This window comes from Pundamilia nyererei, unplaced genomic scaffold (assembly GCF_000239375.1).
Source record: "Pundamilia nyererei isolate P.nyererei 1_Seehausen unplaced genomic scaffold, PunNye1.0 scaffold00004, whole genome shotgun sequence".
In the NCBI taxonomy this organism is placed as follows: Eukaryota; Metazoa; Chordata; class Actinopteri; order Cichliformes; family Cichlidae; genus Pundamilia; species Pundamilia nyererei.
In genome coordinates this window covers 3,274,557-3,286,786 of record NW_005187405.1, presented here as the reverse complement: position 1 = coordinate 3,286,786, position 12,230 = coordinate 3,274,557, and the positions used below count along the sequence as shown (strand labels likewise).

General features: G+C 39.5%; 1 protein-coding gene across 1 annotated transcript in view; it reads left to right on the top strand.

Annotated features, from left to right (window-relative positions):
* The window catches only part of fndc7a (fibronectin type III domain containing 7a), a 119,327-nt gene extending 107,462 nt beyond the window's left edge, over positions 1–11,865 (top strand). The window contains exons 2-14 of the mRNA XM_005721541.1: positions 4,586–4,604; positions 4,711–4,968; positions 6,282–6,542; positions 7,189–7,446; positions 7,548–7,799; positions 8,479–8,733; positions 9,164–9,421; positions 9,876–10,133; positions 10,445–10,699; positions 10,829–11,092; positions 11,191–11,220; positions 11,564–11,600; positions 11,813–11,865. Coding sequence (XP_005721598.1) covers positions 4,586–4,604; positions 4,711–4,968; positions 6,282–6,542; positions 7,189–7,446; positions 7,548–7,799; positions 8,479–8,733; positions 9,164–9,421; positions 9,876–10,133; positions 10,445–10,699; positions 10,829–11,092; positions 11,191–11,220; positions 11,564–11,595 — 2,400 coding nt within the window. The 3' untranslated portion in view covers positions 11,596–11,600; positions 11,813–11,865. The remainder of the gene's footprint in view (positions 1–4,585; positions 4,605–4,710; positions 4,969–6,281; positions 6,543–7,188; positions 7,447–7,547; positions 7,800–8,478; positions 8,734–9,163; positions 9,422–9,875; positions 10,134–10,444; positions 10,700–10,828; positions 11,093–11,190; positions 11,221–11,563; positions 11,601–11,812) is intronic.
* The last annotated feature ends 365 nt before the right edge of the window (positions 11,866–12,230 follow it).

Genomic DNA, 12,230 nt, shown 5'->3' with positions numbered 1-12,230 from the left:
TTTCATGTGAGGTATGACCCTGAAGGTAAGCGAGTCATGGACTAAAGTAAAACAGTATGTTGGATGTGCCACGCAATGCTCAATTACATTGGTGTGAACTAGTGTGTTAGCGCAGTTAGCTCGTTAACGTGTTGGCCGTCTAGCCCCATGCACGGAGCGATCGGCGGTAGCTCGTTAACGGAGATTTGCCGTGTTGTGGCGTTAAGGTCATTTCAACGAGATTAACCTGAAAGCACAAGTGGGAACACAACGAATATGACTGCACATTTACGCCGACATCATCCTAGTGCAAAGACAAGTGGAAGCAGAAAAAAAACATTATCTGAGAATCTCCTCTTGTTGGGTTCGGTTAGGATCGTAAGGAGACTGGCAGTGGTAACTCAACTTAAAGAAGGAAAAACCCTCCACTCAGAATGAGACACTGACAACAACTTAAAGGAAAAAAGTGATTTGAGTGTATTCAACATTTAAATGGTCCAAAAACATAGACATTAACAACATTTAAATCATTTCAACATGTTATCTTCAACAATGTCCAATATATCACTTCAAGTGTCCATAAATATATTAGGTAGGCCGTCCATTTCAGTTCAGTGCACTTCGCATTCAGTATTTGGTAAGTGTTCAAGTTATCTGAATTGTCTTTAGTCACAGTTTTGCTTTTAGATGCATCAGTTTTTGTGTTAAGTGGAATCAGATCTGACCCAAAAAGGAAAAAAAAAGTAGCAACATAAAGTGTCCTGAGATCTCAGTAAAAACGTTAATCCTTAAAAAAAATTGCAAATCGTTGTATTCTACCACCCTCCCAGGAAACAGGTGGCCTTCAGATTGAGAGTGTCCTTTCTAGGCACGTCCAGTGGCATCCAGTCCTTAGATGGCACCGCTTGGTCCTCGCAGCAGACTTCTACCACATTAAAAAAAAACAGCCTCACTTGTAAAATAAAACACGTATTTCTCTAGTGAAATAGTGGAATACCTAGTTCACAACATAAAGTCAACCACTGACTGCATGGCCAGGAGGCTATCTACAGATCTGGCTATGGCTCAACTACAAAGGAAACTGCACCACATGCAACCACTAGGTGGAAGGAAACACCAGGAGTTCATCCTTCATCCATTTGCCAGTTCATAGGATACCCGATGAGTTTATTTTTTGTGTTGTTTTAAACAGAAAAAAGAGGGATCACTTCAGTCTCAGAGTAAAACCTTCAAATCTTACCTGTGAGTTAAATAAAACTGAATAAATAAAAGAAAAAACTAAAACATCAGCAAAAATTTATGTGGATGAATAACGTTTATATTCTCACTAGTGCCCAAAATGTGTTCAATTATGACTGTAAGACACCGTGTGATCCCATAGTGAAGCCATCATTAATAATACAGTACAATGTCTCTTATGAGATGGAGCAATAAATGTAAACTTGATCTTTTCACAATGCTATGTGTTACTGAACACCCCAGTATTGCTTCTATTATTTTACTTTCTTCCCAAGAAGGATGCACACCAACATGGAAAAGGAGGCACATCTAATCTGTGTCAGGTCATATTGTTTTTCAGGACAAAACCTGTCTTTAGTTCAAATCAACTTTTGTCCTTTTCCTTATTGTGCTCATCTGACAGTGTTACTGCCCATTGCTGCTGGCTTGTAGGTGCTACAGAAACTGTCTCTTGTTACTTGTAGTTTCTATTAGACAGCTTTGTGCTTCTTTTCCTGTCACTGCTACAGCCCGCTGGTGCCAGACTGTGCTCAGTTTTTGTTGTTTTGAGATATTGAATTTCGTTGTTGTTCTGGACGTAATTATAGAAAAAGAAGTGTCCAAGCAACATTCCTGAACTGTTGTTCCCAAAGTAGGTGAAGTTGGCTGTGGTGTAGACCACTGGTTACCAAACTATGGGGCAAGCTTTCCTGGTGGGCTGCAGAGGTGGGGCATAAGTGTTCAAATTGAATATAAGGAGAGAAACTAAGTTCAATGTTTATGATCAGAAGTTTGCAACACTCCATAAGACTTAAAATTTGGGACTCTCCACCAATTACTCTTAGAACTGAAGAAGCTTTTCAGATGAGAGTTGAAACATCTTCAAGGAAACTTGAAGTCCAGACGCTTTTCTTTCCAAGCTCCATAGACAAGTTTGCAAATACTTATCATGGGCATGAATTTCATGGCAATCTTAGGCTTTTAATGATTTTATTGAACCCATCTTTATTGACTTTAAAAGTAAGAATTTGTTGTACATTTGAATATATTTTGGATTTTCTCTAAACTGCACAAGGTCAAAAGTATCCTTACAGGTTGAAATACATACACTCGATGTTAATAGTGGCTCTGAAGGTTAAATGGTGTCTTTTAACTTGACAAGGCCAAGGCCTGTTAAGTTTTTTATAAGTAATCATGGTTTACTAGGACTGTTAGTTTCTTTTTGCCAGCATAAAATTATTTGTTTGACGGTACTTAGTGAATTGACCAGTTGCTCTGAACAATGGGAAAACCCAAATGAATTAAGTGTCGATTTAAGGAGAATTGAAGATTGAGTTTGGAGAGATCTCTCTTGGAGCCATTTTTAAACAACTGCAGATTCCAGGCTCATTACCTCAAGTAATTTTTCTTAAGCATAAGTTAATCAGATGTGTCACCACTTTGCTTAGGCCTGGAATGACCCAAACTGCCACCCTCAGACGAGACGTATTTGGTTCAGATGGAACAACTCAGGAACCACCAAAGCCCTGATCTGGAACGGGCGGAAAAATTGTGAACTGCTTTTAAAACTCAACTCCACTCTGCCAAAAAGAGTGGTTGAATATCTGGCCAGAATTATGCCAGAAGTTTTTTTATGGCAACCAAAATCATCGGGTCGAAGTGCAACTTACAAGGGACGTTTAACAAAATATCAGTGGGGGTGGATGTATATATTTAAGCCTAAATATGCACTTTTGACCCTGCAGGAATCAGAGAAATTCAAATCAAGTATGTATGCTTTACAATCATTCCAGCCGACAAAATGAACAGTTCAAAGAAATTCAAGTCCAAGGGAGTGTTTTTTGTATCATAATGATGATTTAGGTTCCATTAAGTAGTCATGAGTTTATTCTTTCCATACTCTGCAGTTCCCTTTTATCCCCAGATTAGTTTCTTGTCTATTATGTTCCTCTTATGTCTCGCCAGTATGTATCTGTTGTGTCATCTGTGTTTACATCTTCCCCTCTCCCCATCTTCCTTGTTCCCCGGCTCCCAATCATGCAGTTCCATCCTTGTGTTTCCCCGTCTGTCATATGCATTCACGTATGTTCTCCCCAGCCCCAGACATGTCTCTCAGCAGATATGCTGATCACATTTGGAGTAGGGTTTTTATGTGCTTTTTATTCAGGTCAGAAATGGTCTTTTAAATTGACGGGTTGAGGTAGAGAAAGTGGAGCTTTGTTGCGAGCACTTTTATATTGGGTGGACTGTATATCAATTTTTTTTTACCTTAACAAATAAGTTGACCAAAAATGTTACTAAATAAGAAAAGAAAAATGTGGATGCAAATCATCAGATTATGCATTCAGTTGTACTCGGAATCAATGATAAGACATGTTGTCCTAAATTAAAAGTTTGAGGTCAGTTCCCACAAAAGAGTACGCCACGCCTCAGTGGAATATGATATAGTGTAACCTTCTTTTGTCCTCACAGGGAAAAGTAAGATCTTCAGTAATACAGGAAAGTATTGTGCTTATTTTTTTAATTCACGTCATAAAGACTAGAAAAGATGAACATTCATTTGTTATACAAGTGTTATCATCAACATTGTCATCTAACAAAGGTGAGCTTCCTTGTCTAGGTCTGATAGGCAAGAGACAGACAGACACCCCTGAGGGGAGGAGTTACAGCCTGTGGGCTCTTTGGTATTTGCTGAAACAATAACACACCTGTCATTTCATGTTGGAGAGAGAGGAAGGTAGAAGAAAGAGAAGAAAGTAAAAAATTTAAGACCAAGTTGCTTCCCTAAAATCAGTTTGAGAAACAGCATCTCACCTCGAGGCAGTGGATAGCAGAAAAACACCGAGGGCATGGGGACGTTGCAGTTAAAGATGCTGAAGCTTTTGTTTTTATTGACCTTCAGTGGGGTAAGATGTTCTTATTTTCTCATTCAGTGTTAATTTAAACCAAAGTAATTTACAGTGTTTTCCACATCAAAGGTAAAATGTTTTGATATTGTGCATGCTGCATAAATCCAGATAGAGAGCAGGGAGTAGAGGACGTTTGAGACATATGAACACAGGCCCTTTTGAGTATCACGGCTTTCAACAAGTGCGAGCGGCATGCCCAGCCGTACCTCAATAGACAAATTCATTCCGACCTGAAAGAAATACCTGCACTGACCAGTCCTGAAATCTGTGTTGAGTGAAGGTAATGTGCAGCCTGCTGCCTCTCATGCTCTGAGAATGTGATACAGGGCATAATTTGCCTCAGGATATAATGTGGAATAGCAGAAGCTTACTATCTTTGGAAGGATACCCTTGTCTTTAATTGACTGTATTTCCTGACTTTCATTAACAAGATCATTCATTGTTTCATTCATTAAACTGACTTTTTTTCTCACTTTCAGATATGCATGGCTCAAAATGGTAACAGAGCTTCTTTCATATTTCAGATACTTAATAGTTAAGATACTTTAAGATGTAAATTAATCACATTCCCCTTTAATCACACTTTCTGCTTTATCTTCTTCAGACATCAGGTTGTCAGTGTTTACAGTGACATCCAAGAGCATGACAGTGCAGTGGAGCGGCCACACTGGTGCCAGCTCCTACAAGATCACAGCAACCCCCAAGAACTCCCCGGAAAGACCCGTCTTTGCTCAGTTCGGTGGCAACACAGTCATGGGCTCAGTTAACTCCCTGTCACCAAACACGGTGTACACCATGCAGTTAGAAGCTATGGACAATAATCTCAGAGTGCTCAGCAGTGCAAAGACTGAGGAGACGACAGGTTGGTAACATCAGAAAAAACAGAAAGGGGCAAACCTTTATTGATAAATAAACACGAAGCAATAATTTTGAGTGACATAAAACTTAAAATATAGAAAATCAAAGGTTTATTTATTCATATAGTGAGAAATTAAGGAAAATGTTCTTGTCATCAACTGATTACACACCAACAATAAAGTACATTTCATTTGACTAGAATGAAATGTATCAGTCAGTGTAACGTTTTACAGTGTATCTGTGTAAAAAAAAAAAATACGTGGAAAATTTAAATGTAATTAAAAAAAATTTGCATTATAAATTAACAAAAGTATCTATTTATTTTAGTGCATATATTAATGAGATAGTTTACTTGTACTGTGTTGTTGTTAAATAGCTCTATTTAATAGTTATGAAATACGGTACCCAAAATACTTTGGTCAAACATGGTTTAATTAAAAGTGAAAATGTTCTTGTTACATTTTTTCTGCTGTTTTTCTCTTTTTTATATCATCACTCTTTGTTACATGGAACAGCCAGAAAAACATTTCAGACAACTCTTTCAGCCGTTTCAAATTATGCTGCACATTTTCCAATATTTCCATAGACAACACAATCGTTTTTGTTATCCTCCTGAGACGCCGTGTTCTCATTTGAAGACATTACATTTTGGCTTTTTAGTATAGAAATAAGTTTTATATTTATTGGACTCAACTAACCTCGAATATCAAAGAGATATTTGAAACCCACTCCAACCAAGCGCTCAGGCCTCAAGAGGCTTTTCTGAAAATGTGAGGAAATAATAAACTGTATCCCTATGCAGTCATTTCAGAATTTTCAAATAAAATCTTAGTGTGCAAATTGTCAGTAACATGTGAATAAATATGTATAAATGTAAGAATGTAAATGTTTATTTTTTTTACATGTAGTAAACTATAATGTAAAAAGGAGACTTTATTGAGAGCTGCACTTAAATTTGGTAGTGGTGGTCAACTGCTGCATCTATAACATTGTAGATGGCATTCTTACAGGAGTTGTTATGGAAAATTGTTTTTGCTTCTGAAAAAGAAAAACATGTCGTCATCAATAAATCTATAGTTTGGATTATTGTCTCAAAATTCTTATTTGGAACTTGAAATTTGAAGTTAGTTTCTCAAATTTGAGTTATTTTTTAAGAAATATATGTTAGTAGGTAGAAATTCTGATAATAATAACCCAAAAGATGTTTTTTGTTTGTTTGTTTGTTTTGTATTTCAGTGATACATTGTACTTCTCTTATAAATAGAAAAGCTTTTATTTTGGAATCTATCTGACTGACATCTACCATCTGTTCCTTAGCCCCTGATGTACCCAGCATTGGGCAAGCCTACTCCAAAAACAGCGACAGCATCACTGTTGAGTTCACAGAGGTATCTGGGGCGACCAGCTACATTCTGAGGGCAGAGTCAAAGACAGGTGATTTCTTCAAGGAGAGCACTGTGAGCAGCTCTCCAGGTACCATGGTGGAGCTCCAGCCATACACAGACTACGTCCTCAGCGTCATGTCCGTCAACTTAGGCGGGAGAAGCCAGCCATCCTACCCCACAGAGGCCAGGACAGGTACGTCAATATCTGAAACGAGCTAAATTAGAAGAAATAATCAGACTGTTCCATGTAAATTAAAAGCATAAGTTAAATATAATTTTCAGCAGTGAAATGTTGTACCTTGAGGTCATGTAACTCAGAAATTTTAATAATATGAAAGTAAAAATTTGGATGCCGTCAGTACAAAAGCATCAGCTGATTCTGAGAGGGCCAAGTCGGGTGTGACTGACAGTGCACTTATAACTATCTTCTAGTTCCACTTTACCGTAAAGATGGTAATCAGCCTATAAAGAGTGAAACACAGGTTTCTGTTCCTCCTTAGAACAATAACTTGTTATCTCACTCCACTGGCAATAGTGGCTTACCATTTCACCGCCCATTGTCATGGGTGCCCAAGTCGTTGCAACTAGCACGAGGGTGGAAACTGTATCCACTCGCTGCTCCATGGTGGTTTCATAAGTGAAAAGAGAAACCATGAGAACTAGGTTGTCTCACATCCTGAAGGGTAACTGAATGTAACAGGATCACAGGAAAGTAGTTTCTATTTCATATCTTATAAAGAAATGGGAACAGGGAGAGGAGAAGTAAGGTCTCTTTGTTGGTTTGTTTGTTTTTATTCCCCATTAATCCCATTAACTTCTCCCCCTGATCACATCTGCAGTTGTAATGGCTCCCAACTTGAACACATCCTCTCCTACCAATGGCACCATCCTTGTGACCTGGGACCCAGTGAAGGACGCCGTCCTCTACACACTGGTCATCATCAGAGAGGGATCCAACACGCGCCTCAAACTCAACACCACTGACACCACGGTGAAGTTTGATAACCTTGAACCAGGAACTACATACTGTATTAAGGGCACGGCATGGGACTCTGAGGGTCGCACTGGTGATGATGTCACTGTCTGTCAAATTACACGTAAGAAACCTTCTCAAAAATTAGGCTGATAAACATTTGAACCCGTACCAGAGGACCAGTCATGACTGCTGTTATTGATTTCATTGTGGTTTCATTTCCAGGTCCTCAGAGCCCAGATGTGACTCACGTTCAGGTGACTCCAGGACGGGCTCTTGGGATTGCTGTATTCTGGTCACAAGTGAGGGGTGCTAATCTCTACTTAGTCTGGACCTCTAATGGCCAAAACTGTTCCACAGAAAACAGTTACTGTTACATTAATCCTGCAGATTGTGGACAAAACCACTCAGTCTATGTCATAGCCTATAACGATGCTGGACCCAGCAGCCCCTCTGAACCGGCTAACTACATAACATGTGGGTATATCATTCGTAATGTATGGTTGTTTGTCTTATACTATTATTCATTTAAAGCACTCTCAAAACTTTTGAAATTAGCTCTCAGTAACATTGAAATAAAATACTAGAATTTCAATATTGAGAAATCCTGCTCTTGGTTGTAATTAGCTCAAGCGAAGCCCATTGTTCTCAAATGAACTACACTAGCTGTGAATGCAAATTTATACCTTAAAAGAAGATCTATTAATGTCACGAAGAACTAAATTAGCTGTTTTTTAGATTTGTTGTTGTTGTTGTTCTTTTAAGCACCCTGTGCTCTGCTGTAAAACTAAACATTTTATCATGGGAGTCCATGGGGATTGGCTCAGTTTTTGAACCCGCCTCAAGCTGACTAAAAGGAATTGCAACTGGAACTTTTCTGTGACAAAGGAAAACACAATAATTTCTGTTGCTCCAGATTTAGTGTTCAGGCTGTGATCAGCTGACCTGTGCTAAATCTTTGTGAATTTAGTGAAAAAAAGAATAATCTTGAATTCATTTAGCTGTTAGCCACAAGCCTTTTACAGATGTGACCAGATCATCAAGCTCTCCTAATGAAAACCAATAAGCATATTTGATCACATGGAGTCTTTGACATGTGAAGTCTATTACTGTTATTACTCAAGGACCATTGAGGACCATTGTCTCTCTCTGACAGACCCATGTCCGCCAGAGAACATCTGGGTGGAGGAGCCCAGAGCAGGTAACTGCTCCGTGATGTGGGACGGAGTGCCACTGGTGGAGTACTACATGGCGTTCATAAAGCGGGATGATGGAATGGAGACGTTCTGTAACACCAGTTTAACCACCTGCCCATTTTCCTGCATGTGTGGCTACACCTACCTCACTACCGTATTCCCCTACAACCAGGCCGGCTCCAGCCCTTATGGACACGTCCGCAACTACACTACCAGTATGACTTTCACACAAAAGCACCCACATATACAGCAGCACCACTATTAACACAGTCTACTCCAACCCAGCACTATCCATCCAATCGCATCCTATAGGATCAGGCCAGTGCTTTTGTTTATGCTTGTTTCTTATGGGATTTTTTCCTCATTTCAAAAGTCCTTTGTCGGAACTAAAGGTAAACATCTCTGAAGTAACTACTATGCTGCTATTGTTTAAGAAAAAAGTCATTTTCATGATTAAGCCTGAGTTGTCATGACAGGAAAAGCCCACTTTTCCTATAAGAAGTGCAGACAAAATGTATAACCCAACTTTAAAGCTACAGCAGTTTTATGACTAAACTAAGAGAAACTCACAGTTGGCTGTGTGTGGTTATTTGCCTGTTTTTTAAATTATTTTTAATTAGTTTCTTCTCTCCGCCTCCTCCTCAGTCCCTTGTTGCCCACTGGATGTTATGATAAAGCTGGTTTCTACGGAGACCCTGGAAGTCATGTGGACACCAGTCAAAGGAGCTGAACTGTATGAGACGACAGCAGCACAGACTAAAGACGTCATCCACTGCAACGACACAGCACCGGTGTGCGCGCTCTCAGATTTGAGTTGCAACACAGCTTATTCTGTGACTGTGACACCTTGCAGCGATTTACGAGGATGCAACCGCACCTGCAAGCCGCAAACGCATGAGACAGGTAATTTAAACACTGAAGAGTGACTGTTTTTATGAAACACACAAATTGTGTGCAAATTCATCTGAAGCTCAGACTGTGCATCGCTCAGTGAAGCTAAAAAAATCCAAAGCATGTTAAAAGTTACACGTTATCACAGCACAATTTGAAAAAGACTGAACAAGTATGGTTTGTGTAGAAGGGTCACCAGGAGAAAGCCTCTTCTCTTCTCTTCTCTTCTCTTCTCTTCTCTTGATATGGGGCAAGTTTTCTTCCTATGGTTCTGGTTTTTATTTAGCTAAGCTACTAGAAAATACCAGTTGCTTCACATTTTGTCTACTAATGTGAACAGAATTACAAGTATGAATCAGTACATTTTCCAAACTTTCTATTTCTTCTTTTGCAGTAATGTTTCACTCTGTATTTGTATCTCTGTAATTTTGAAGTGACCAACTCTTTTATGTGTGTCTTGCTGCAGCTCCCTGCACTCCAGAGATCCTGAATATGACTCAGACAAACAGTTCCACATACAGAATCCTCTTCACCACACCCAACACCCCCAACACGAATTATACCATCACTGCCACTGGACGCTATGACAGACAAAGCTGCCAGTCGACGAACAGCTCCTGTGTGCTCACGCAACTACCCTGCGGCTCGGTCTACGAGGTTACAGCAGTGGCCACAACAGCTGTGGGGAAAAGTCTGCCAGGATTCAGTAAAACTTTGGAAACAGGTATGACAGTCTGATTGGTTACGCTGTTAAACCCCACAACAAAATGTACAATTGGTCCACCAAACAGCAACTTTAATTTGAGCCATATGCTAAAGTTGCATCGAGCTAAAGCTGGTCTCTGCTTTTAAGGTTATCAACAGTTAGACATCTGCCAAAAGCTTCTGTCATTCATTAAATTAAATGAATTAGTTCTCAAGTTTATACGCAAAACACCAATGTGGATGCTTCTCATGAGGAGGCATGACATGTACTGAATCTAGGAATCTAAAAATCCTCCCATACTTAAATCTGTTCTGTATTCTTCCCTTAAGGCCCTTGCTGCCCCATGTCAGTGAACGTGACCCAGGTCACCCAGGCTATGACCAATGTGACCTGGTCACCTAGCACTGGAGCTCGCTCATTCATTACCTCCCTGACATCACCACGGGGGTATGCCAAATGCCACACTCTAGACACCCACTGCCTGATGGGGTGCATCACCTGTGGAACCAACTACAGCGTCAACCTGGAAGCAATCAGCAGCACAGGACAGAAGTCAGAGTGCAAATATCGTGGATTCTCTTCCAGTGAGGATCGATAAATACAAACACATTTGTAATATTTTTACATCTAATGGAGGGAAAAGTAGAAATCTTCACACTGTTAAAAAAGATTTTTTTTTACAAAAGCACAACTCTACACTCACTCTTTTACAGGTGCCTGCTGCCCAACAGGGGTCAAGCTCTATCGCAGGACCAACAACACCCTGAGGGTATACTGGCGTTCGCTCGGCCCTCAGATCTATAATCACACAGTGGAGCTGTATGGCACCGGAGCAAACTACACCTGTATGGCAGCTGCAGGCAGCATGTACTGTGACATCCAGGAGGAAACATGTGGGGATGTCTACACAGTGGTGGCGGCACCTGTGGAAAAGTACGGGAGCAAAGTCACCTTCTGCCAGCCCAGGACGTACTCAGGTGGGAACAAAATTCAAGGAGCGCATTTACTCTGATTTTTAAATTTGTATAACGAGTCGATTCTAACAGCTGCTTTTACACTTTTCATTTATCCTTAGTTCCCTGCCCTGGAAGTAACGCTGGCATGGGTACGTATCATCTTATACCTAAAACAATGATAGTTACACACTGATTGTATCTTTTAGTTTGTTTCTACCACTCAAAAAGAATTTCATTGGCTAAAGCCGGAAGTCTCGTAGTTTAGCATAAAGACAGAAAAAAGAGAGAAACATCTACTGACTCCATCCTTAGGTAGAATCCAACTATGTCATTTAAAAGTTTGTTTCTATATTAATATATTTTGTTCATGAGGTGTTACTTCTGAATATCATTGTTTAAAAACACAACCATAAAAAAACTATTTACATTTTGCTAGCTGTTTCCTCTTTGGCTTTGAGCTATTGTTAAAATGCCGTCTCTTTCTTTCCTCAGTAATTTCTCGTGCGAGACGAAGTGTGAATTAACTGTGGTGAGTTTGTTGTTTCTCATTCAACGTTGTTCACATCACATCTTGGAAACCTGGAGATGATGACACGCCCATGTTATTGTGTCTGTTACGAGTGGCTGTAAAATAGCCTCAGACTCTGTACGCTATAGCTGTAGTGTGATTTCTAGAGTATAATGTTCCACAAAGGATTCTTGTTTTTACTAAGATGAACTTCTCCTGCCTTTTTCTCCCAGTGTGAACACCCCGACCACCAACACAGCAAAAAGGACAGAGGCCGATGTTTACACCAGTGATAACTGTGAAGACTCTGTATACCACGATGACACTGATAATAATTAATATCCAATAAAATGAATATCTGTTAACTAATAAGCTTAAAAATAAATATTAAATTCAAAGATAAACGAACTTGAAAAACAGGGAAAAAAAATTATGTGAGCATTTACTGAGCGCTATTAAGATATATTATTTTAAAATTTTGCTGCATTTAAAAAAAAAAAAGAATAAGTGTTTTACTATTGGCTCCTCGACTCCTCATGTTTCATGTGTCCTGTTTCAGTTAGAAGTTACACTGTGAAAAAAACAAGAAATGACGACTATTAAATATGGAAAAGAAACAAAGCTTGAAACATTATGCTGAGGCCCGACTTA